At 38.1% G+C, this 20451-nt stretch overlaps 3 protein-coding genes across 3 annotated transcripts; 2 read left to right on the top strand and 1 right to left on the bottom strand.

Moving 5' to 3' along the window:
* Nucleotides 1–15: 15 nt before the first annotated feature.
* Nucleotides 16–4734, top strand: LOC102705783 (ribosomal RNA large subunit methyltransferase I). Its single transcript, XM_006646885.3, has 8 exons — nucleotides 16–215; nucleotides 1321–1546; nucleotides 1621–1755; nucleotides 2118–2346; nucleotides 2580–2766; nucleotides 2977–3161; nucleotides 3720–3857; nucleotides 4289–4734. Exons 1-8 carry the CDS (start codon nucleotides 65–67, stop codon nucleotides 4415–4417), a joined length of 1380 nt encoding a protein of 459 aa, XP_006646948.2. The 5' UTR covers nucleotides 16–64; the 3' UTR covers nucleotides 4418–4734.
* LOC102706071 (ALA-interacting subunit 1) lies at nucleotides 4723–8596 on the bottom strand. The gene is made up of 8 exons (XM_006646886.3): nucleotides 8161–8596; nucleotides 7658–7716; nucleotides 7480–7554; nucleotides 7264–7380; nucleotides 6998–7068; nucleotides 5920–6217; nucleotides 5447–5736; nucleotides 4723–5031 (listed from the first exon to the last, which is right to left on the bottom strand). The coding sequence occupies exons 1-8, from the start codon at nucleotides 8246–8248 to the stop codon at nucleotides 4977–4979; spliced, it is 1053 nt and encodes a 350-aa protein (XP_006646949.1). The 5' UTR covers nucleotides 8249–8596; the 3' UTR covers nucleotides 4723–4976.
* Nucleotides 8597–11236: 2640 nt separating this feature from the next.
* LOC102706353 (succinate-semialdehyde dehydrogenase, mitochondrial) lies at nucleotides 11237–19832 on the top strand. The gene is made up of 20 exons (XM_040521201.1): nucleotides 11237–11463; nucleotides 11624–11731; nucleotides 12995–13094; nucleotides 14083–14131; nucleotides 14232–14319; nucleotides 14412–14522; nucleotides 15364–15426; nucleotides 15535–15645; nucleotides 16127–16192; nucleotides 16299–16376; nucleotides 17097–17174; nucleotides 17325–17391; nucleotides 17479–17564; nucleotides 17841–17873; nucleotides 17965–17997; nucleotides 18235–18335; nucleotides 18464–18549; nucleotides 19115–19221; nucleotides 19315–19392; nucleotides 19498–19832. The coding sequence occupies exons 1-20, from the start codon at nucleotides 11353–11355 to the stop codon at nucleotides 19528–19530; spliced, it is 1587 nt and encodes a 528-aa protein (XP_040377135.1). The 5' UTR covers nucleotides 11237–11352; the 3' UTR covers nucleotides 19531–19832.
* The last annotated feature ends 619 nt before the right edge of the window (nucleotides 19833–20451 follow it).

Raw genomic sequence — 20451 nt, forward strand, 5'->3', positions numbered from 1 at the left:
GGAGTAATTGCAAGTCGAAATATCCATCCACGAGCCCCGCCGTGGCCAGCTCGTGGAGAAGGCGATGCTGCGCGCTTGCGGCGGCGCCAGCGCGGCGCCGGTGCCCGCGCTCGTCAGGGCGCGCCTCGCGAGGCAGGCCTCCTCCGCAGCCTACGCCGCCGCCGCCGGTGCCGCCTCCCGTTCTGCTCTGGAAGAGCTCGCCGCCGGGCGCAAAGGTTCGCTCCTTTTACTCCGACGCTCTCTCTCTGTCTGTCTGTCTGCGGCATTTCGCCGAACGGTTGTCAGTCGCGCCGCGAGAAGCGGCCTCTCTCTCTTTCTCTCTCTTCGACTCTTCCATCTTGTATAATGCTGTTACGCGTTGAACCCGCTCGGGGGTTGGGGCCGTCGGGGTAAGAGGACGGACGGCCTGGACGCGCGAGCGCCATGGTGATTGCTTGCTTGCTTGAGGAAATGCTTTTAAGTGATTTGTGCATTACTTGTGATGCTGCATTTCAGCCTTGTTAAGTGGCTGTCTGGCTGAAAATTGATCCAATTGATTTTTTCTGCGCCTTTAAATACTATGTCGGTTTCAAAATATGAGGATTTGTAGGTTGTTTAGCAAATACTAAGTTTGAGCCAAAGGATAATCACTTTGGATTGCTTAGATTCCCTTTTGCAAGCACCTGATTACTTGTAGAATTATTAGAGTCAGGGAAATCATGGGAATTAGCGTAGAAATGCTTATATTATGGTACATAATTTGAATCCTATGAATGATTATATTATAGAACGAGTGAATAGTAATAAATTGTCGTTCGTTGTAACTGATTTCCAGAAGCATATTTTTGTTGTTCAAACTAATTGTATGAAGAGAGGTGCTACTCTGTGATGTTTTGTGTACAAAGGTGCCTGATCATTGCTATAGAGCTAATAAGTTGACTCTGATTAACCTTCAAGAGGGTTAGCAATAATTCACGATGGTTTGTTTTTTTTTTCCTGTCGGCAGCTAGATCTGTCCTGTGGTGCTCTGGTGTTGTGTTACGCATAACTATACTGTTACAGATAATATTAAGAAGTTGTGATAGTTAAGTTCTTCTAAAGATTGCTCCTAATTAGTTTTGGTAGTTTAAAACAATTTAAATGCCTAAGAACAAAGTGGAGTTGAATTTTTCAATTGTGATACCTTGTCCTGTACTGACACACTAAAAATAAATCATAGCTGATATTTCTTGTTTGGGTTAATAATAGGCTATGGTTAGGAGACTACTTACTAGACTTGAAGGATGGCATCATTTTCTTTCACTTTAGTTAGCATAAAGACTAACTTCAAACATTTTTTAGGTTTGGCAAGAGTAGTATTAAAGAAGGGAAAGACTCAAATATTTCGAGATGGGAGTCCAATGGTGTATAGTGGTGCTGTTGACAGAATAATTGGTCGACCTCCTCCAAAAACAGGTGATGTTGTTCTTGTAGCTGATGGGGCAGAGAAACCTATTGGATGGGGTCTCTATAACTCCGTGTCCATGTTTTGTGTTCGACTGATGCAACTAGAAGAAGAGGCAACAAGGTGAGTTCAAGTCCTGTGTTTACTGACAATTTGAGAACCTAAGCTAAAATATTCCCTATTTTTCCTATTCACAGGGACCCGACATGTGCACTAAATATGGAAAGACTACTTGAGGCAAGGATTTTATCTGCTGTGGATTTACGGCGCAGTTTGGGTCTCCCCTCAGTTCACACCAATGCTTATCGTCTCATCAACAGTGAGGGGGACAGGTATATATATTATTCTCGTGTCTCGACTTATGTTATACTTATGTGGTCAGGTCACTAAAGGAACCATGTTGAGATCAATCATCAGTTCATCACAAAAAGTGTAATCAGTGCAGAACTGTTTGGAATTCTAGTTATAGAGTTTATCTGACCTCTGCTGCATTCTTCTGGTGTATTTAAGACAAAAATATTTTCCTTACTGCCGTTAGGGGATTCTCCACTCTCCAGCTGATTCAGTGAATGCTAATCACTGGTAGTGAAGACATTTAGTTTTTTCATGGAATCTTTAGGGCCTTATGTCAATGCTGCTTTTTTCCTAAAAAAATGGACCTTTTAACTCTCAAATAACTGGTTTTGATATGCAGATTGTCTGGTCTAATAGTGGATATCTTTGCTGATGTTGCTGTTATTGCTTCATCTGCTGCTTGGGTTGAGAAATATAGGCATGAGATCCAGTTCCTTGTTAACAAAGTAAGTGATGTCAACCATATAAAGTGGAGATCGTCAACAGATATTCTAAAAGAAGAAGGATTAGATGTGTCAGAACAAAAGGAACTTGAACCGTCCCCATCTTCACACAGTGGAACAGTAGAGGTGAATCAGCTCACTTAATAATTGTTGAAAGGAAGCTATTCTATTAGTTTTTAGTAAGCCATTAAATTTGGTTTAGCTTGAGTACTAATTTAAAGAGACAGATGGCATTCATGCCTTCTATTCAGCATAGCAATTAGCCAATGATCTTGGTTTGTCAGATTTGACATCTTTTCTTCGTGCTTGTTATGTTGCCTTTTATTCCAACTCTTCTCAATTTCTGCTCTTACTTTCAGGTCATGGAGAATAATGTTCTCTATCTAATCTCATTGGAGGGGCAGAAAACAGGGTTTTATGCAGATCAACGTGAGAACCGTCATTTCATATCGACACTCTCAAAGGGTCAAAGGGTTCTTGATCTTTGCTGCTACACTGGTGGTTTTGCTCTAAGTGCAGCAAAGGGTGGTGCTAATAATGTCATCGGTATAATGCCATATGCTAGTGAACCTTTGTCCTTTGCTGATCTGCTCATATGTTTCAATAGTGCAATTGAACCATTAATCAGGAAACTCCACAAAAGAGTATCAATATTAGTTTTGATTTGTAACATTATGCATGTTATCATTAACTAAAAAAACATTATGCATGCTTGACTGGTAAGAAAGAAAACGTAACTAGTGTATCCTATTTCAGGCGTTGATTCATCAGTATCAGCACTGGACCTTGCGAATAAGAATATTCTCCTGAATAATCTTGACACCGAAAGAATTTCATTTGTAAAAGAAGATGCTACTGTATTCATGAAAGGTGCTATCTCAAGAAATGAGTTCTGGGACTTGGTAATCCTTGATCCTCCAAAGTTGGCACCTCGAAAAAAGGTAAACATACTACGAACCTTGTACTCTCATTTGACTTGAAATGAGATTTTTCATTTGTAGATATGAAGTGACAAAGAATGTAATATGTCCAGCAGTTTGTGAATCACCCAAGTGCCCTTTAGCACAGGAACATCAGTTTGCTACTTTTACCTGTTGACACTTGTTTACTGTCAGTACATATTCCATTTGGCTCTATATAATCATATCATGAAGCATATGTGTTAATTTACTGAAGGTTTCAGAATTGGAGAAAAACAGGAACCTTGATTTTGAACCATAGTTTTTATTAAAAAAAAGAAGAAGAAATCAAGTAAGGAGCACGTCTTAGAATATGCTACTCCTGTACTATTTTAGTCGAAATCATGCACTTGTAGGGGTACTTAAATTAGATGGGGAAACCAGTCAAATAAAGCCTCTTTACAAGACCGGAGAGAGTCCGATTCTGGTTTCCCAGGTGGTTTCCAGAAGCAATAAACCATTGGTTTTCTGAAGGCTGAGCTTACCATTGTTCTCCTTTTTATCAAATGTGTTGATGATCACCTGTTCTGATGTCTTTAGGTGCTACAAAGTGCGTCTGGTATGTACAGAAGCTTGAACGCTCTTGCGATGCAGGTGGTTAAGCCTGGGGGGTTACTCATGACATGCTCCTGCTCTGGAGCTATGACCCAAAGTGGTCTCTTCCTCAGAACCATTCAGGTATTTGTCTTTGCTCATGTTGCATAACCAAGTACTCAACATACACCTTGTCACCAATATATATCCAAAGCAACTAACACTTTTTACTATTGTCAATTGAAACATCTAATAAGGGTTAAATCTAATGGTTTCCAGCATGACAAACTGTGAATATTTTAGAGAAAAGGTAGGGCAAAACACAATGCCTAATTCCAGCTTCCAACTCAAGCTTTTCTCCCATTTTTTTCAGTCGAAAGTTTGCAATGTAACTTTGTTGCCCTCTTGCAGCCGTCATACTGGCTATAGGTTTAAGGTGCTAAAACATAAAGTGCATTCCATTTCTTGTAATGATACCGATAGGATTCAAATAAGCTTGTAATGTTTTACGTTGAAAATTACCGTCAGTTTATGCACATTGGTGATAACATTCCCCTCTTGTTTCCAATTTCAAGGGTGCTGCATCAATGGCCGGCCGAAAGGTTACGGTTTTACGTCAGGCAGGGGCAGCCTGTGATCACCCCATAGACCCTGCATACCCTGAAGGTCAATATCTCAGCAATTACTTGCTCCGAGTGACGTGAAAGAGAGGCTCAAAATCCTTCTACTGACCAATTATTATCACAGAACACATCTGAAGAGCTCCCTAGTTGTAGCTGTAGATCATTTTTAAGTCAATACTGGTTAGATCAAGAAACTTTCTGAACATGTATGAATGGCATAGCTTTTGAAGATTATATACTAGTCAATTTTGTAGTGCAGACTATAGTTATCCTTGTTGAGATTAACGTTTTAGACAAATTATATATGGAGTATTGAAAATGAGTAATCATTCACATGGAGGTAGGAATGCAATAAAGGTAAAGTTGAACTACAATCTGCAACAGTATAAAAACAATTTCATTGAGCTTCTGTGGTATTTAAAATTTTCAACAAAAGGAGGCTGTATATATAATTTTCTTTTCCAACATAATGTACATCAGGGTCGCTCATACACGGGCCTAATTCGTATAAGCCGTATTGGCACTCCACCACGGCTAACAAATAAAACTGCTATCTTAAAATTTAAAATGTACAAGATACATTTGAACCATAAGCCCAGCTTGCTTGATGTTGAATATGCAACTTAAATTTGAGAGCTTATCAACGGCCTGCAGGGTGTCTGTTCCATGACAAGTAGTTGTTGTCACCCAATTTCCTGAAAGAAACCAGAAGCAAATTAGAGATGCATTTCAGATCAGAGAAATGAAGTAGCTCACAAAGGCCACCAGAATAATTCTAACAAGAGTTCACTATAATAGGATAGGAGTCTTTCTGGGCATTGTGCTTCTAAGAACTCTCTAGGTTCAAGTCTGAAGACACATGGATCACAATTCACATATTGCAAAGGTCCCTTGGTGTACTAACATCATCGCAAACACTGATGAGTGATGACAATTTTGTAGCCTACAACTGGCTTTTTTGGTTGGGTTGGATGGGGTACACCAAGAAGAATTCAATCCAACTTCAACGTAGATTGGTCTCCAAACAAGGCCTAACAACGCCCCCACTATCCCCAGGGCACATGTGCTTCTTCAAATGATTGCATTACATGAGAATTGATAAGTGCTAACCTTGGTTTTATCAAGTACAGCAATGTGAATGCAAATGCCAGGAAGAAGCAGAGTCCACCAACAGTGAGATATGCTAGACCAAGAAAATCATTCTTTCCACCAAGCCATGTTGAGGTAGAAAGTACCAACTTCTTTTTGCCACCAAAGCTATATGTGTTGTAGTTGTTCTCCAATGTCACCGTAATGGTGTCACCTTTCTTGAGGTCAGTGTGTATCCTACCATACAGCTTTCTGAATGTTGGAAGTGCAGCAGTTCTCATCCAAACGATAAGGTCCTCTTGTTTACTCAACTGCGTAGAAAGTAACCAAAAGAGTACTTTAGGTAAAATTTATTATTCTGACTGCTCAGAGGATTTTTCTTTCCATTTAAATTCAAATTCCAATTGGTCTTTAAACAGGATGACACGGAAATACTAAAAGCATAATTGCCTGTCCAATATATATGTGATAATCTACCAGAACAGAGAACATACCGGTATGTTTGGATCAAGTGATTTTCCACCTTTAAGAGGACCATTCTGGAAGTTTTTTGGAAAGACATTACTCCCGAATTTGTGCTCCCTGTCACTCTTCCAAGAAATGTCCTTCTTGTCCACTCTAAGGTTCGAACTGTTGTGAACGAAGGCATACGTATCATTAAATGTGCTCCATGCAATCAAACCACAAGGAACAATTGCCGTTCCATTTAGCACGCTCTCAGGATCACAAGTGGAGGTGTCGTTTTCCTTTTTGGCATCTCTGAGCTGTGTATCACTCCGGCTCTTGACATATCTGTGCGAAATATATGATTTAATCAGGGGAAAATGTCATGCAAGGCAAGAAGAATTCTCATTTCGTAAAAGTCCTAAAAGTAAAACAAAAGGGCGAGCAGATCAAAATGAATCATTTCCAAAATCAATACTTTCTAGGCATCTGTACAATAGAGACAGATGTAAATAGTGTATTCTTAATTTCAAGGCTATTAGAGAGAGAGATTGATTTAGCCCATTTCTACCATGCATAAGATATTTTTTGCTTTGGGAAACTTTAACTTAGAACATATGTTGAGGTTGACCATTACACTGGCTTAACCAACATATGTTGTGTAACTATTGTATTGGTAATTTGGTATGGTACTGTTCGTACGCTATAGATATACTGTACCAACAGCAAACTATTCAGGGAGGATCTACTGCTGTGACAGATTAAACATAAGAATAATTAGTTTTTTAGAAAGATGGATTTATTTCCTTATAGGTATATTACATGCATTAGAGATAAATTCCCTCAGTTTGGATATAATTTTCTTAAGGTAAAGAAAAATCTTCCCAAGAAAAAAACTGTGAATTCATCCAGTTTTATCATCTCATTTTGTAGTTCAATCTTTCTCTACCCCTCGTTTCTAAAATAATAATCAACTTCAAGCCATTGTTCCACCCTTCCTCTGCACAGCAGCTACCTCGTGTGGACCAACAATCACAAAAAATCTTGACACATCTCATTCAAGAATTTATTAATACAGAGCTACTGGTTAAAATGTCTTTGAAATACTTGTGAAAGCATATTGCATACCTCCTATGATTCTGATAGAAATTATCCAGCTGGTAATACACAAAAATTGGTGCATCCATATCTTTTGGGACCTGGAATAGAGAACAACATTAAATGAAATATTCCAGCCGATGATTATTTTAACGCTCAAGGCAAGATGTATATTTATAAATTAACTGAGCTATCAGTATATCACACTGCCACTGTTTGACATTCTTGTGGCTAATGATTTTCATTCCCAATTTTTCAGGGTATAGAAGAATATGCATGTAGCTAGGATCATTCACCTTTAGAGTCCTTGAGCAGCTTTTGTTTGTTGTTGGGTTCTGGATGTAAGCAAGCTTGTCAGTTTTATTAGTAGCTGGGACACATGCATCATCATATCGATCAACAATCTCAACAACCTACAACAAAGGAAAGAATAAACATTAACCAAAAAGAAAAGGACGTTGCACGCTTGGCCCTGATGTACTTTGAAGCTAAAATCAAAACAGACAGCATACCTTGTGTGAAGCCATCAACGAAACAAGACCAATTGGGACAAAAATGACGCCGACAAGAACGAAAACCGAAATGACCTGCACAAGATAATAGCAACCATCGATCAGGTGTTGAACGTGTCATCTCACTCAGAGCTAAAATCTAATTAACGGCAGCTCCTATTTTGTCTTATCATCTTACCCATTTTGGAGTAAGAATTGGCTTGCAAGCTGGGAGCTCCTGCTGAGTAAACTTGGAATCTGCTTACATAAAGAGAGTAATTAAAATAACTTCCATACCAAATTTAACAGTTCCACCAAAACATCATCCCACCATCAGAGACGATGGCAGACCATTCCAAAATCCAAATTGCAAAGACTTCGTTGATGACTCAAAACTCCAGTTCTAAAGCTAGAGTCAAGTCAACTTCTAGTCTGCTACTATTGTAATTGTAAACAAGAAAAACATGAACTAGAAATCATATAACAACACAAGCCCAGATTGAAATCTAAATTAGGACATCAGAACACAGAGTACTCCAGCAAAATTAAACCTTTGGTACAATAAAAGACCTAGACCTCCTCCAAACTCATATAATCCATATCACAAAACAGGAAAGAAAAAAAAGGCAATCGATCATTCTAAACCCCGATCAAGGGGGAAAACCCGAGGAACAGTAAAGAGAACAGCATCAAAGATCTCACACTTGGGCTTCCTGGTGCTCCTCCTTGGCGCCGCCGCGCCACCGTCGCCGGATCCACCGGAGCTCGATCCGGCGGCCTGGCTGCTCATCCCACCGCCCGCCAAGAAACGCCTCCGCTACCCCGAGAAATCCGCGCAGAGAAAAGAGACGTCGACTCCGAGAAACCAACCGCCAAGAAGCCGCCTTTCCCGGACACCAGAATGCGCGCTTTTTTCCTCCCCCTCGCCTCAGAGATTTGGAGGCGTACAAGGCGAAGGCGGGGGAAGAGAGGAGAGGAAAGCTACGAACTTGCGGTCCTGCTGCGGCGGCTGTTGCGAAGATTACAAGGGAGGAAGGGTTTGACTAGGGCGGGGAGGGGAGGGGAGGAGGTGGAGGTGGTGGTCGTCGTGGACTCTCTCCGCGTTGAGCTGCTCCAGCCGGCAGAGACGACCAGGAGAGGGAGGGGAGTTGGAACCGCGGAATGGAATTTGCGCAGGAAACTGTCCTACTAATTGTTATTATTAATTACTAATTACTTTGAGATTTTCCTTTAGAAGTTTCTCATGGTACTTTTCCCAGCTCAAAAATGGTATTACACCCGTTTTCGTACTGTAAGATGTTCTTGTCTATTTTATATTCGTATAGATGCTAATAAATATATATAAATATATAAACGATGTTTATTTATCTATATATATAAATTTAGGTAGAGTCAAAATAATTTATAATATAGAATCGGAGATTACAATTCTAGAAGTACTGTCGTACTAGTATTAGAACGGTTGGGGTTGGGTTAAGTCGTTGGATTGGATTGTTCTGGGTCTTTTCTTGCTGGGGTGAAAGTTACTACTACCATGTGAGCTAACACTTATTACCGGCTGCGTTAGAAGGCGAACGTCACGAAATCTGATTAGTCCATGAAAAATGATAAACGCAATTAGTATATGGTTAATTAAGTATTACTATTAAAAATTTAAAAAATAGAGTTATTTAATCTTTTAAAACAATTTCTATATAAAAAATTTTGCACGAAATATATTATTTAATAGTTTGAAAAAGCGTGCTAAAAAATAAACAACTAGCTCAGCCCAACGTGCTGAGACGAAAGCAGCCCACGTATTAGTTCTTTTACCTACTTTATGGCATTATAGTAGAATGGAGGTTTGTTTTATCAATTTTTAAGTAGTTCTTTTTTAAAGAAAATGATATTGATAATTTGATATGGCTAATAAAGTAAGTGTGGTTGTACCTAAAATAGACGTTATCAACTTCAGCATACTAGATGTTTAGACAAATACGGTGGTATATTTCGAGTCAACACGTGGCGTGGAAGAAATAGCAGCCAGGCAAGAAGAGATAATAATATGAATAGGACGATTATGTACGTGTTGATGGTATCAAAACAATCAATATTTCTCTTATCTATTGTAATTGATAATTATTTGGTTTATTTTTTTTATCTATATGCTCGAGGATAATTCTTTTCCTAAAATTATTTATTGCTTACATCGTACCTCTGTTCTGTTTTACATGTGGTTTTGGGCATTAACACAGCCTCCAGTGTACACGTTTTACCATTTTTTCTCAATATTAAATGTATGTTTTAAAAAATTATATATCTATAAATATACGAGAGTGTTTTTCATGACAAATCTACCAGTACCGTCTTTAAAATGCCAAATCCACACATTTGGGACGTCAACTACTTGAAAACAGAGAATATACTATTAATCTTTACATCATATGTTCTGGATTTTCTTTTATGTTTAGTTATATGTCACTATTGAAGAAAATGATACAATTCAATTCCAAAGAAAGAAAAGGAAAACTAGCCTAATCATCCCCAAATTCATAGATCTGATATTGTTGGTGAACATTCTCAAAACTAGCCTAATCATTCCCTGGCCCATTCTGTCTAATAAGCCCTAACTCCTCTAATTCATAGAGCCCAGTAAGGATGGCCGAAATTTGTTTTTCTTCCCCTTTGCATTCTACTACAAATTTGCTTGGAAGATCAAACATCTTTTTAGATAAACTCTGTGTATAAAATTTATCCAGACAAAAAGCAACATTTTTATTTACAAAAAAATATAAGTATTTATAGAATTCAAACGTTATATAAGTATTTATAGAATTCAAATGTTATATCATAATATAAATATTTCTATACTTATTTCTATAATTTTAATTATTCCAATGAGTCAAGAGATAATCAGATTTAGACTTGGAATCTAACCAATTCAAAATTTAAAGATTGATAACTGAAGTGACTAAAATAAAATATTTTGACATCTCCTAAGTCTATAGTAAACAAACTATAAATATTTATATTTTAGAACGGAGGTATTATATGCTAGTTATATACTATTATCGTCTTTTAAAGATGTTTGACTTTTTAACTTGTAATGTTTGACCATTTATTTTATTCTAAAAATTATGGAAATATCATTTATTTTGCTTGTGACTTATTTTATTACAAAAGAACTTTATACACGACTTACCTTTTTTATATTTATACTAATTTTTTAAATAAGATGAATGGTCAAACATCGTAAAAAGGGTCAAACATCATAAGTAGTAACAGATTATATGAATATGAACAAGTAATTATATTATAATTGTATTGTGGTATTTTTTTGTGATTTTAGGAAAAGAAATCATTCAATTGATATACGTGCATTCGTTAAGTTAAAACATGGGGGAGTACATATTCAATCTTTGAATTTCTTAAATTAATAGCATACTGCCTTTACATTATAACAATATTTTACTTAAAAAATTACCATTAACATGCTATTAGCATTATTTTTACATGCATCATCTCTTAATTGCTGCATATATTTATTATTGACACATATGACTAACTTACATTCTAATTTTTTTCTTTTTATAACCAGTAGAGTTAATACAAATGGTTAACACGTACAAACCCCAATCATTTTTTTCTTTAGAACGAAAGTACAAATAAAAATAAGACGTCGGTGGTGGCAGATTCAGTGCTCTGCCCATCACCATTAGAAAAATTCAAATTTGAAGTCCTAGTGCTCAAAATAAATCGAAATTTTGCCAGCTCAAAAAGCTCAAACGATCGTTCAAACAAACAATCCGTCGTTTAAAATAATTAAATTCTCCACACAAAGCTCCAGGTGGCCCTCGCCTCGTCGTCTTCCTCGCCAACGCACTTGCCCCGCTGCACCTGTGACCTCCCACCCCCATGGCGATGGCGATGGCCACGGCGATGCGACGCGCGGCGGCGCTCGGCGCGCGCCACATCCTCGCCGCCTCCTCCACCTCCACCCCCTCCGGCGTCTTCCACTGCCGCCACGTACTCCTCCCCCCCTTCCTTTCCCCCCCATCGCCTACTCCGTCCTCTTCGTATCCCCCTCGCCCTCCGCCGGTGTGGGGGGCTGAGGACTGTATTGTATTGTATTGTATTGGGGTGGGTTGGGAGTTGAGCCTCTTTTGCTATCGGCGGGGTTGCGCAGATGAGCGTGGGCGCGGCGATGGAGAAGGTCCGCGCGGCGGGGCTGCTCCGGACGCAGGGCCTCATCGGCGGCAAATGGGTCGACGCGTACGACGGCAAGACCCTCGAGGTAGGTGGCCTACTCCTAGCCCTCCCGCCCCGTCCTCATCTCACGTCTCGGGGTTGCTCTTGGGTCGCTTTCTCTCCTAGGACGGCTTGCCAATTCCTTTTTGTGGAATATCTTTTTTTTTTGTTAGCTCACTGTTATTCTGTTAAGTTTGTGTGTTTACCATGCTTGTGGTTTGCTGTGATGCGGATTGAATCGATTTCAAATGAATCACGGATTGGTACAGGGCATGGAAATTGGGATTGCGAGGGTGAAATTTATATTGAACTATAAGTTAATTGGTGAATTTATTAATCGTGTGTATGCATGTCTCGGTTATGAACATGCTGTTTGCCCTTGGGAATCCCAGATATGAGACGCTTAGAGCTTATCAGGGTAGACAAAACTGGCGGTTTCTCCGCTGCTGTTACCGGGATTATCGTGATAACCGCTATAATCGCAGCGAAAAACCACCCAAAAGCAAAGCACAAGAAAACATGATAATCATGCTCTGTGGGGCAGCGGTTTCGGAGCATGGAGCGGTAACATAAACCCTGGAGCTTATTAAGCAAAGTTATTGATTGCGAGATGCTTCATGTCTGGTGGTTTTTATCTCGCATTACTAGGTGGATTTCAAGGATTTTTTTATTTTCTAAACCTTTTTAATAAATAATTTTACTCTCACGCAAAAATTTCACCATTTGAACCTTTTTGGCCATGTCACCCCTCACGCCAAGCTGGATAGCGTGGCAGGGCTGCCGCTCCACCACCACTGGTGTGGCAGGAACAAACTGACACGCCAACTATTCAACTGACAACGTTGTCTTGATGCACCAGACGGGGTGGCATGGTCAAAAGGATCAAATGGTGAAAATATTTATATAGAAGGTTTAGTAATAACATTATTTATTAAAAAGGCTTTAAAAATCGATTTCAAGAGGGGCACTTATAATACTGTGTGTTGAAATGTGAAATCATTACTGAGGCTAGATAAATGCCATACACTTAAGCGCAGAGAAAGAATAGCTCTATAGCTTTATACTTCTGTTAGAGCTGTATTTGCCGTCACTGTTAACCTATAGCCTTCTATGAAGAACATAGCATTGCAACTTAACCTGGTAGTGTGCCCTTGTCCTTTTTCCTTTTTTTGCTTAAGGTAGTTTTATCAATTGAACTGGACAATACGGACACCTTGCTACCGGAAATAAGTTTATCCACTGTATATACCTCTATTTTATGACAGGGTTAGTTGTTGATCATTAAAATCTTATTCTTTTCCTCTCTTAGGTGCAAAATCCAGCGACTGGAGAGATTCTTGCCAATGTGTCCTGTATGGGCAGCAAAGAAGCATCTGATGCAATAGCTTCAGCTCACAGTACATTCTATTGTATGTCAGACTTATATAAGCTGCATTCAACTTTTATGCTTGAGAATTGTTTTATTAGTCTAGAACTCCAGATCCTTTTAATGTTATTGATTAAATTGCTTTGAGATTTCAATAGGGATACTGAATATTTTGAATTAATGAAATTTAGTTTGTCTCAGTTCTGTTTATTCTTCTTGGCAATGATGAGTGCTAGTTGTCACATGCAACTGATGTTTTGTTCTTTACAAATATCTCGTTATATATCAGAAAATGGCTTCTGTTTTTCTTAGATGTTATGTAGCTCTACAATATCCTTCCTAATGTCAACTTTGGTTATTAGAGTAATTCATAAACAAGTCATAGAATTCTTCTTTCGTTGCAAGTCTTTTGAAATTTAGTACTGGAAAATTATATAAAAGACGGGTGATTTTTTCGCTTTTTTGTGGAAAAGCCAAACAACATATTTGCAAATTGAAAATAATTTTTGAATAAAAATTTTATATACTTATTCTTAGTGATCTGAAAACAAAGGCTGGAAAATAAACTTTGGTGAAAAAAATCCCAAAATCAAATCCAAATTTGAGGTTGAAAATTCAAAATTTCCCTCATAAGCATAAGCAAAAGTGAAAAGATGGAGGTGAGATTTATATGACAGGCTGACCTCCAATGGAATACCTCGACTATACCCAAATGCTAAGAAGAAACACAGACTAATAGAGAAATATACTAATAGAAAAACAAAGATAGAATTTGAAAGAAAATTTCCTTCCTTTCATTTTTTTCTCCTTTTCTGTATCAAGCTAGTTATGGCTGCTCTTTGCCTTGTAGAACATTGAATTCCACATTCTTATAAAATAATTAGGTCTATATGGAATTATGGATGCAACTTTGGTCTCTATAATACTATTTTTATTTTGGCACAATGATTTGATAAATTATTTTCCTTTTTCTTGTTGATCACCTTCAGTACTAATTCTTCTGTTTGAATATTAATCCTTTTCATTTTTAGCTTGGAGCAAACTCACTGCAAGTGAGAGGAGCAAGGCTCTAAGGAAATGGTATTTTTTTTATGAGCACCTATTTTAATGATTTAATGATAATACTGATTTTTCTGTAGTATTACTTAAATGCTTTTTCTGACTATCATATTCCACAAAGGCATGATCTAATTATTTCACATAAGGAAGAACTTGCACTTCTCATGACACTGGAGCAAGGGAAACCTATGAAAGAGGCTCTTGGTGAGGTACTTTCTGAAATACTGGACTGATATTAGTTAGTTGGAATTTGTCATTCTAAAGACTTACTGGAGCCTCATTGGTCTCTATAAATATTCAGGTCACATATGGTGCAAGTTTCATAGAATTCTTCGCCGAAGAAGCAAAGCGCATTTATGGTGATATTATCCCCCCAACTCTATCTGATCGCAGATTATTGGTTTTGAAGCAGGTGATATGCTAACACATTTTACTTTTCTTAATTCTGCTCAAATAACTTTAGTTCCAATCACTTAACCAGCTTGTTTTTTTTACACATTCACCAGTTCGTCTTGAGCCATTGCCGATTTATAACTGTAATATGCAGAGTATCAGAGTACTAGTATGATATACTTTACTATCTTTGCTGAGCATATACATTTTTATGGAAGGGGAAGAGTGATGTACTCAGAAATGAGTATCAGTTGCTCTCTGATTATGCCCTAGGACTTAATTTTCTCTATGGACTTCCTAATTGCTATATCCTTTTTTCTGGAAGATCCCAGCTACTCGGCCTGTAATGCATATTCATATGCAAATTCCTGTCTTTGTAAGCGTCCCTAGAAATTTTGGAATAATTGCTTGTAACAAGGAAGACAAGGTTTCACCTTCTTACGACTTTTTGTGAAACTCTGCACAGTGCTGACTGACAATTATCTTTGATATTTAAAAATCCTAGTTTAGCAACTTTTCCATCTTCATTCTAGTAAGTAAAATTGATTAAGCGTAAGGTTTAAACACTCCATTACTGAACTATAGTATAGTTTAATATTACCTATGTTTCATATTGTAAGACTTTCTAGTCTTGTCTAGATTCATCCGTTGATAAATATATATAATTTATATATATGTCTAGATTCATTAGTATCTATATAAATTTAGACAAGGCTAGAAAGTCTTACATAGTAAAACGGATAGAGTAAATAGTTTTCTTGACCTGCTGGCTGTAGTGTATCTTTAATATTTAATCCCTACCATGTGAAAATTTACCTATAAACCACATACTATATATCTTAATGTTTCTTTTATTACAGCCCGTTGGAGTAATTGGAGCTATTACACCATGGAATTTTCCGTTGGCAATGATAACCAGAAAGGTCTCAAGCAATGCACTACACTTCTGTTGTTTTTAAATGTTCAAAAGGGTAAGACAGCTAAGGTAGTACACCTAATTCTCTTATATGTGGTTTTGTACTTTTGTGCAGGTTGGACCAGCATTGGCTTGTGGTTGCACTGCTGTTGTTAAGCCATCAGAGTTCACACCTTTGACAGCACTTGCTGCAGCAGATCTTGCTCTTCAAGCTGGAATACCAGCTGTAATTCTCTCAAGTTATCCATGACTCCCATTTTGTTCAATTATTTATTATTACTAGCATAGTTCTCATGCAATTCAAGGGTATAAAAAAACATGCATCGCAATTATAAAATTCACAGTACAAATGATCATTCTCAAATCTGAAAAACATGCTATTCACGTCAGATCAATGATCAATCAAACAGTGGATACACACGTGTGAAAAAGATACAGTACTTTATTAAAAATACTAGTACTAACAACACACGTCTATGTAGATGCATCCATAGAACAATGAATGGGGATTGGTGTGAGGAGGGATGGAGGTTTAGAGCACATATCACCAGTTCAGTACCAACTCCTTTTAAGTACTACAGAAATCTAGACTCCTCTGTTATTCACACATGCAGAAGTTCCTCCATTATCTGTTCATTCATCCAGTGTTATGTTTTCTTCTCATGCTTCCATAATTGGTCGCATCTTGAGCATATTATTTTATCCAGGGCGCACTAAATGTAGTGATGGGTAATGCTCCTGAGATAGGTGACGCACTACTCCAGAGTACACAGGTTCTATTTCGTCCCATTTTTCATCATACCTGCAACATTTGATTCTTCTGAGTTAATAGGATAAGTAAGAACAATTTAGTTTGACAAGATAATTTACTTTTAATAGGTCAGAACAATTACATTCACAGGGTCAACAGCTGTTGGCAAAAAACTGATGGCTGGATCAGCAGATACTGTGAAGAAGGTATTACTTAGAAGCTACATAAGAAGACCTCTCTGTTGACATAAGAGTTCTGATGTTTGGACAATAAAATATACTATGAATGCTGAATCTCCTTTAGAACACACTTGATTGCCACATTTTATATAAGGATGCAAGGGATCTGAGAAGAAGGTTTCAAAAAGTTAATGTTAACTGTCAAGTTTTGTAAACTGGCCCCTAGTGCTTTTTCTTTGTTCCATCCTAGTCATTAATACCATCATATAGGTGTATTTTTCCCACAATGTCTATATCACTAATTAGATATGTTGAAAATATCTACGAAAAACAGGCTGAAACTTTTCATTTGGCAGAAGCTGGTGGAAATGCCTGCATTTTGGAACCCCCTAATGTTTTTTTTGGGGGGGTGGGGGCGGCTAGTTTTACTTGTCAAAGCATGCTAGTGCACTTAGCATGCAAAGTTCCTAAATGATGTTTTGTTCTTTTAGATGGGTTGAATATAGAGTTCTAAGGTTTAAGCATTATTTTGGTTAGTAATATTATACCATGTCAATAATATACTGCTTTGGCATTTCTGCTTTTAACCTTTTTGGTGGCATATTGATAACAATTACACCATATTGTCAGTGAGTAAGATCATTTCACTTTGTGGTAATTTATATATTCTTCGTGAGACTTCTTTTCAAAAGCATCGCCTGCTCCACCATCTGCTCTGATGTTCATGCCTACAAGTTATTTTTATAGGTTTCTTTGGAGCTTGGTGGCAATGCACCTTGCATTGTCTTTGATGATGCAGATATTGATGTTGCTGTTAAAGGCAGCGTAAGTTTAAAAATGACTTATTTACCATTTCAGCTATTTTTTGTGTTGTACTTTGTTTCTCACTGATATACTGATCAACATATATCATATTTAATTTTGTTTCTTTAACTTGTAATATGATGGATATTTATGAACACTGTTTGTGTTCAGCTTGCTGCCAAGTACCGGAACAGTGGACAGACATGTGTATGTGCAAACAGGATATTGGTGCAAGAAGGTAGATCTCTAGATTGACCATATATGACATGTTTATGCTGTTAGGGCCTATTTTGTTCTCTTACAACAGTGTACATCTCATCTGTAGGCATCTATGAAAAATTTGCAAGTGCATTTATCAAAGCTGTTCAGAGTTTGAAGGTTGGTAATGGGCTTGAAGAGAGTACAACACAGGTACATAATTGTGCCATTATAACCATTATAAATATAGAACTAATGACTTTTGGCAACTTATATTCATTGCTTAGACATTCTATGCAATGTTTATTTATGAGCTTTGTAAGTATACCTAATGTTACAGTACTTAAATTACTTACCGTTCACCTTCTGGATGAATCCCCATGGACCAATTTTGCTTCTCTGCTCTGTGCACTTTGTTATCCTCATATGACATACATTTGAGAATTGATAAATTCCCAACTTAGGATTTCTGCTTCCTTTAACGTGCAGGGTCCTCTGATCAATGAAGCTGCTGTTCAGAAGGTGTGTATATTCTGCAGACTTCCAATAATTTTCCAATATTGCTAAGTGGCAGTTCCTCACATGTTTCATCTGTTAACCTGTTTTCCTCCAGGTAGAGAAGTTCATAAATGACGCCACTTCGAAGGTAATTAGAGGGTAGGGTTTCAAAAAAGTAAAATTCCACTGATTACTGCCCCTAGTCCCATCTGGTTTTCTGGGATAGGTTGTTTTCTGGATTTATCTTGGAAAACATTAGCTTGGCCTTGGCCTGTAAGGGTATAACTTTGGCTAGAACTTATGTTGTTTGCTTGCTTACCTTTTTTTTTTTTGGTCCAGTTCTCTTTGCAAATGCATGTAAGATACCTCCTTCACCCTTTTGCAGGGAGCAGACATCATGCTTGGTGGTAAAAGGCACAGCCTTGGGATGTCATTTTATGAGCCAACTGTAGTAGGAAACGTCAGCAAAGATATGCTTCTTTTCAGGTAGGGTTCAAAATTTTGATTTCACCTTATTTTAGTGCATATGCTTTGCCTTCATGTGAAGAAATGCTCAATCATTGATCAAGCCTTTAGCATCCATGTTCAAGTTTCTAAAAGTCAATTGACTTCAGGGAAGAAGTCTTTGGTCCAGTTGCACCTCTTGTACCATTCAAAACTGAGGAAGATGCAATCCATATGGCCAATGATACCAACGCAGGTTCGTACCAGTATCCAGTATATTGATAACTATTCAACACTCATTTTCTTATAAAGTCTGTTCAATGCAAACCCGCTAGGAAAAAAAACCCTTGCATTTTGGCATAATGTCGGAGTATATTCTATAGTGAGAGACCAGGAAGCTGCCATTGTTTTAGCTGGGATATAGGATTTTTACCATGTCAGAGTAGGCCTGTCTACCTTGAAAAACCTGACAGTTATTTATGCATAATCCAGTTATGTCCTGGTTTTACTTTAAGGTTATTTATCAGAAATTGAAGTACGATTACTTCAGTATAATCTGGTAACTAGCCTTAAAACATGAATCTATCTGAAAGTCATACTTAAAATTAGGCTATTGATCAGAAAGTTTTGTGAAAACTGAAATACGATGAGAAACCATGTGCATGCTGCTAACCTGCAGAAACTGTGGGTCGTCATTATTTGCCAATGAAAGTTTAGCTGTACATGATTGAGCTGTTCCGTGTGTTTGTCTTGATGCCCCAAGAATTATCTCAGGTCATTTCACTTGACTGATGAGTGCTTCTTATATTGCTTGATTGCAGGCTTGGCTGCATACATCTTTACAAAGAGCATGCCTCGTTCATGGCGCGTTTCCGAAGCTCTTGAATACGGACTAGTTGGTGTGAATGAGGGAATCATTTCAACAGAGGTAAGGAGCACCGTTCCAAATAACAAAACCCGGGCAAACTCTCCCTCATGGTCCATGTATCAATGCTCTTCTACCTTGGTTTTTCTTTTTCAGGTTGCGCCATTTGGCGGGGTCAAGCAATCTGGCCTTGGGAGAGAAGGATCGAAGTATGGCGTTGATGAGTTTCTAGAGGTTAGCATTGCAACTAGTCATGCAAAACACTTTCCTATCTGTTCTTGACGCCTATGACCTATCCTGTTCTCGATGATCACCTCATTGCTGTGGTTGCAATTGCAGCTCAAGTACATATGCATGGGTAACCTGAGCTGATCCACCTGGAAATGGAGGGGCAATGGTGAGGCAACTGGCTCCTGCAGGACAGGTTAGTACTTAAGAGTAAAACTATAGAGTAACAATAAAGTGAAGTGAGCCAGTGAGCCAGAATAAAAAGGCCCCCAATGAGTTGTACATGATGTGAACCGTAAAGCACGGCTTCATCTCCGATCTTAGTTTGCTGCTCTACTACCTGAGAAATCATCACGCTACTCATCAGTAGTGTCCATGTCCAAAGACAAGAACTTTAATTCTACCACCGCAAAATAATCAAAAGCATCTAGTGAAGCAATAACAAAGCAAAAGCAATCCAATGGGCTCGCCCCTTGGTCCATTTTGCAAGATTCTTTAACTGAGTTTGCAGCTCGAGAACTTTTCAGAACTCATGTGGGCTGTTGAATCTTAGTACTATAATAATTGCCAGATTTGCTACGTACTTCCTGTTTTTCTTGTGCCTCATTCAGCCATGCATGATGCATTGCTGGGTCGATTCGTTGGCGCAAAATGCGGGCTTTATATAGAGATTTGGAGGATAAGGTGGTAGCCACTTCTTAACCTGTTCGTGCTCTCTTTTTCTTCTTGTTTCTTGATTCTTGGAGGTGAGGCTTCCGCATTGTTTAAATCCCAGTTCAGATTTAGGGTGCGTTTAGATTCCAAAAAATTTTGGAAGCAATGTCTCGTCATATGTTTGACCAGATGTCGGAAGCGATTTTCAGACGCAAATGAAAAAACAAATTACAGATTCCGCCAAGAAACCGCGAGATGATTTTTTAAGCCTAATTAAGCCGTCATTAGCATATGTTGGTTACTGTAGCATTTATGGCTTATCATGGACTAATTAGGCTCAAAAGATTTGTGATGTTGTTGGAAAAAAATTGGAAACTAAACAAGACTTTAGTTAAATTTCAGACTTTTGGG

This window comes from Oryza brachyantha, chromosome 2, assembly GCF_000231095.2.
Source record: "Oryza brachyantha chromosome 2, ObraRS2, whole genome shotgun sequence".
Lineage (NCBI taxonomy): Eukaryota > Viridiplantae > Streptophyta > Magnoliopsida > Poales > Poaceae > Oryza > Oryza brachyantha.

What these genes read in the sequence shown, in the direction of transcription:
- LOC102706071 (XM_006646886.3), bottom strand. Translation starts at nt 8,248, where the DNA reads ATGAGCAGCCAGGCCGCCGGATCGAGCTCCGGTGGATCCGGCGACGGT. An exon ending in CGTTGATGGCTTCACACAAG is followed by an intron (nt 7,381 to 7,479) that starts GTATGCTGTCTG and finishes CCTTTGTTGTAG; the next exon opens with GTTGTTGAGATTGTTGATCG. An exon ending in CTGTACTTGATAAAACCAAG is followed by an intron (nt 5,032 to 5,446) that starts GTTAGCACTTAT and finishes GGTTTCTTTCAG; the next exon opens with GAAATTGGGTGACAACAACT.
- LOC102705783 (XM_006646885.3), top strand. Translation starts at nt 65, where the DNA reads ATGCTGCGCGCTTGCGGCGGCGCCAGCGCGGCGCCGGTGCCCGCGCTC. An exon ending in ATCAACAGTGAGGGGGACAG is followed by an intron (nt 1,756 to 2,117) that starts GTATATATATTA and finishes TTTGATATGCAG; the next exon opens with ATTGTCTGGTCTAATAGTGG. An exon ending in AGTTGGCACCTCGAAAAAAG is followed by an intron (nt 3,162 to 3,719) that starts GTAAACATACTA and finishes TGATGTCTTTAG; the next exon opens with GTGCTACAAAGTGCGTCTGG.
- LOC102706353 (XM_040521201.1), top strand. Translation starts at nt 11,353, where the DNA reads ATGGCGATGGCGATGGCCACGGCGATGCGACGCGCGGCGGCGCTCGGC. An exon ending in CAGGATATTGGTGCAAGAAG is followed by an intron (nt 17,392 to 17,478) that starts GTAGATCTCTAG and finishes TCTCATCTGTAG; the next exon opens with GCATCTATGAAAAATTTGCA. An exon ending in AGGGAATCATTTCAACAGAG is followed by an intron (nt 19,222 to 19,314) that starts GTAAGGAGCACC and finishes TTTCTTTTTCAG; the next exon opens with GTTGCGCCATTTGGCGGGGT.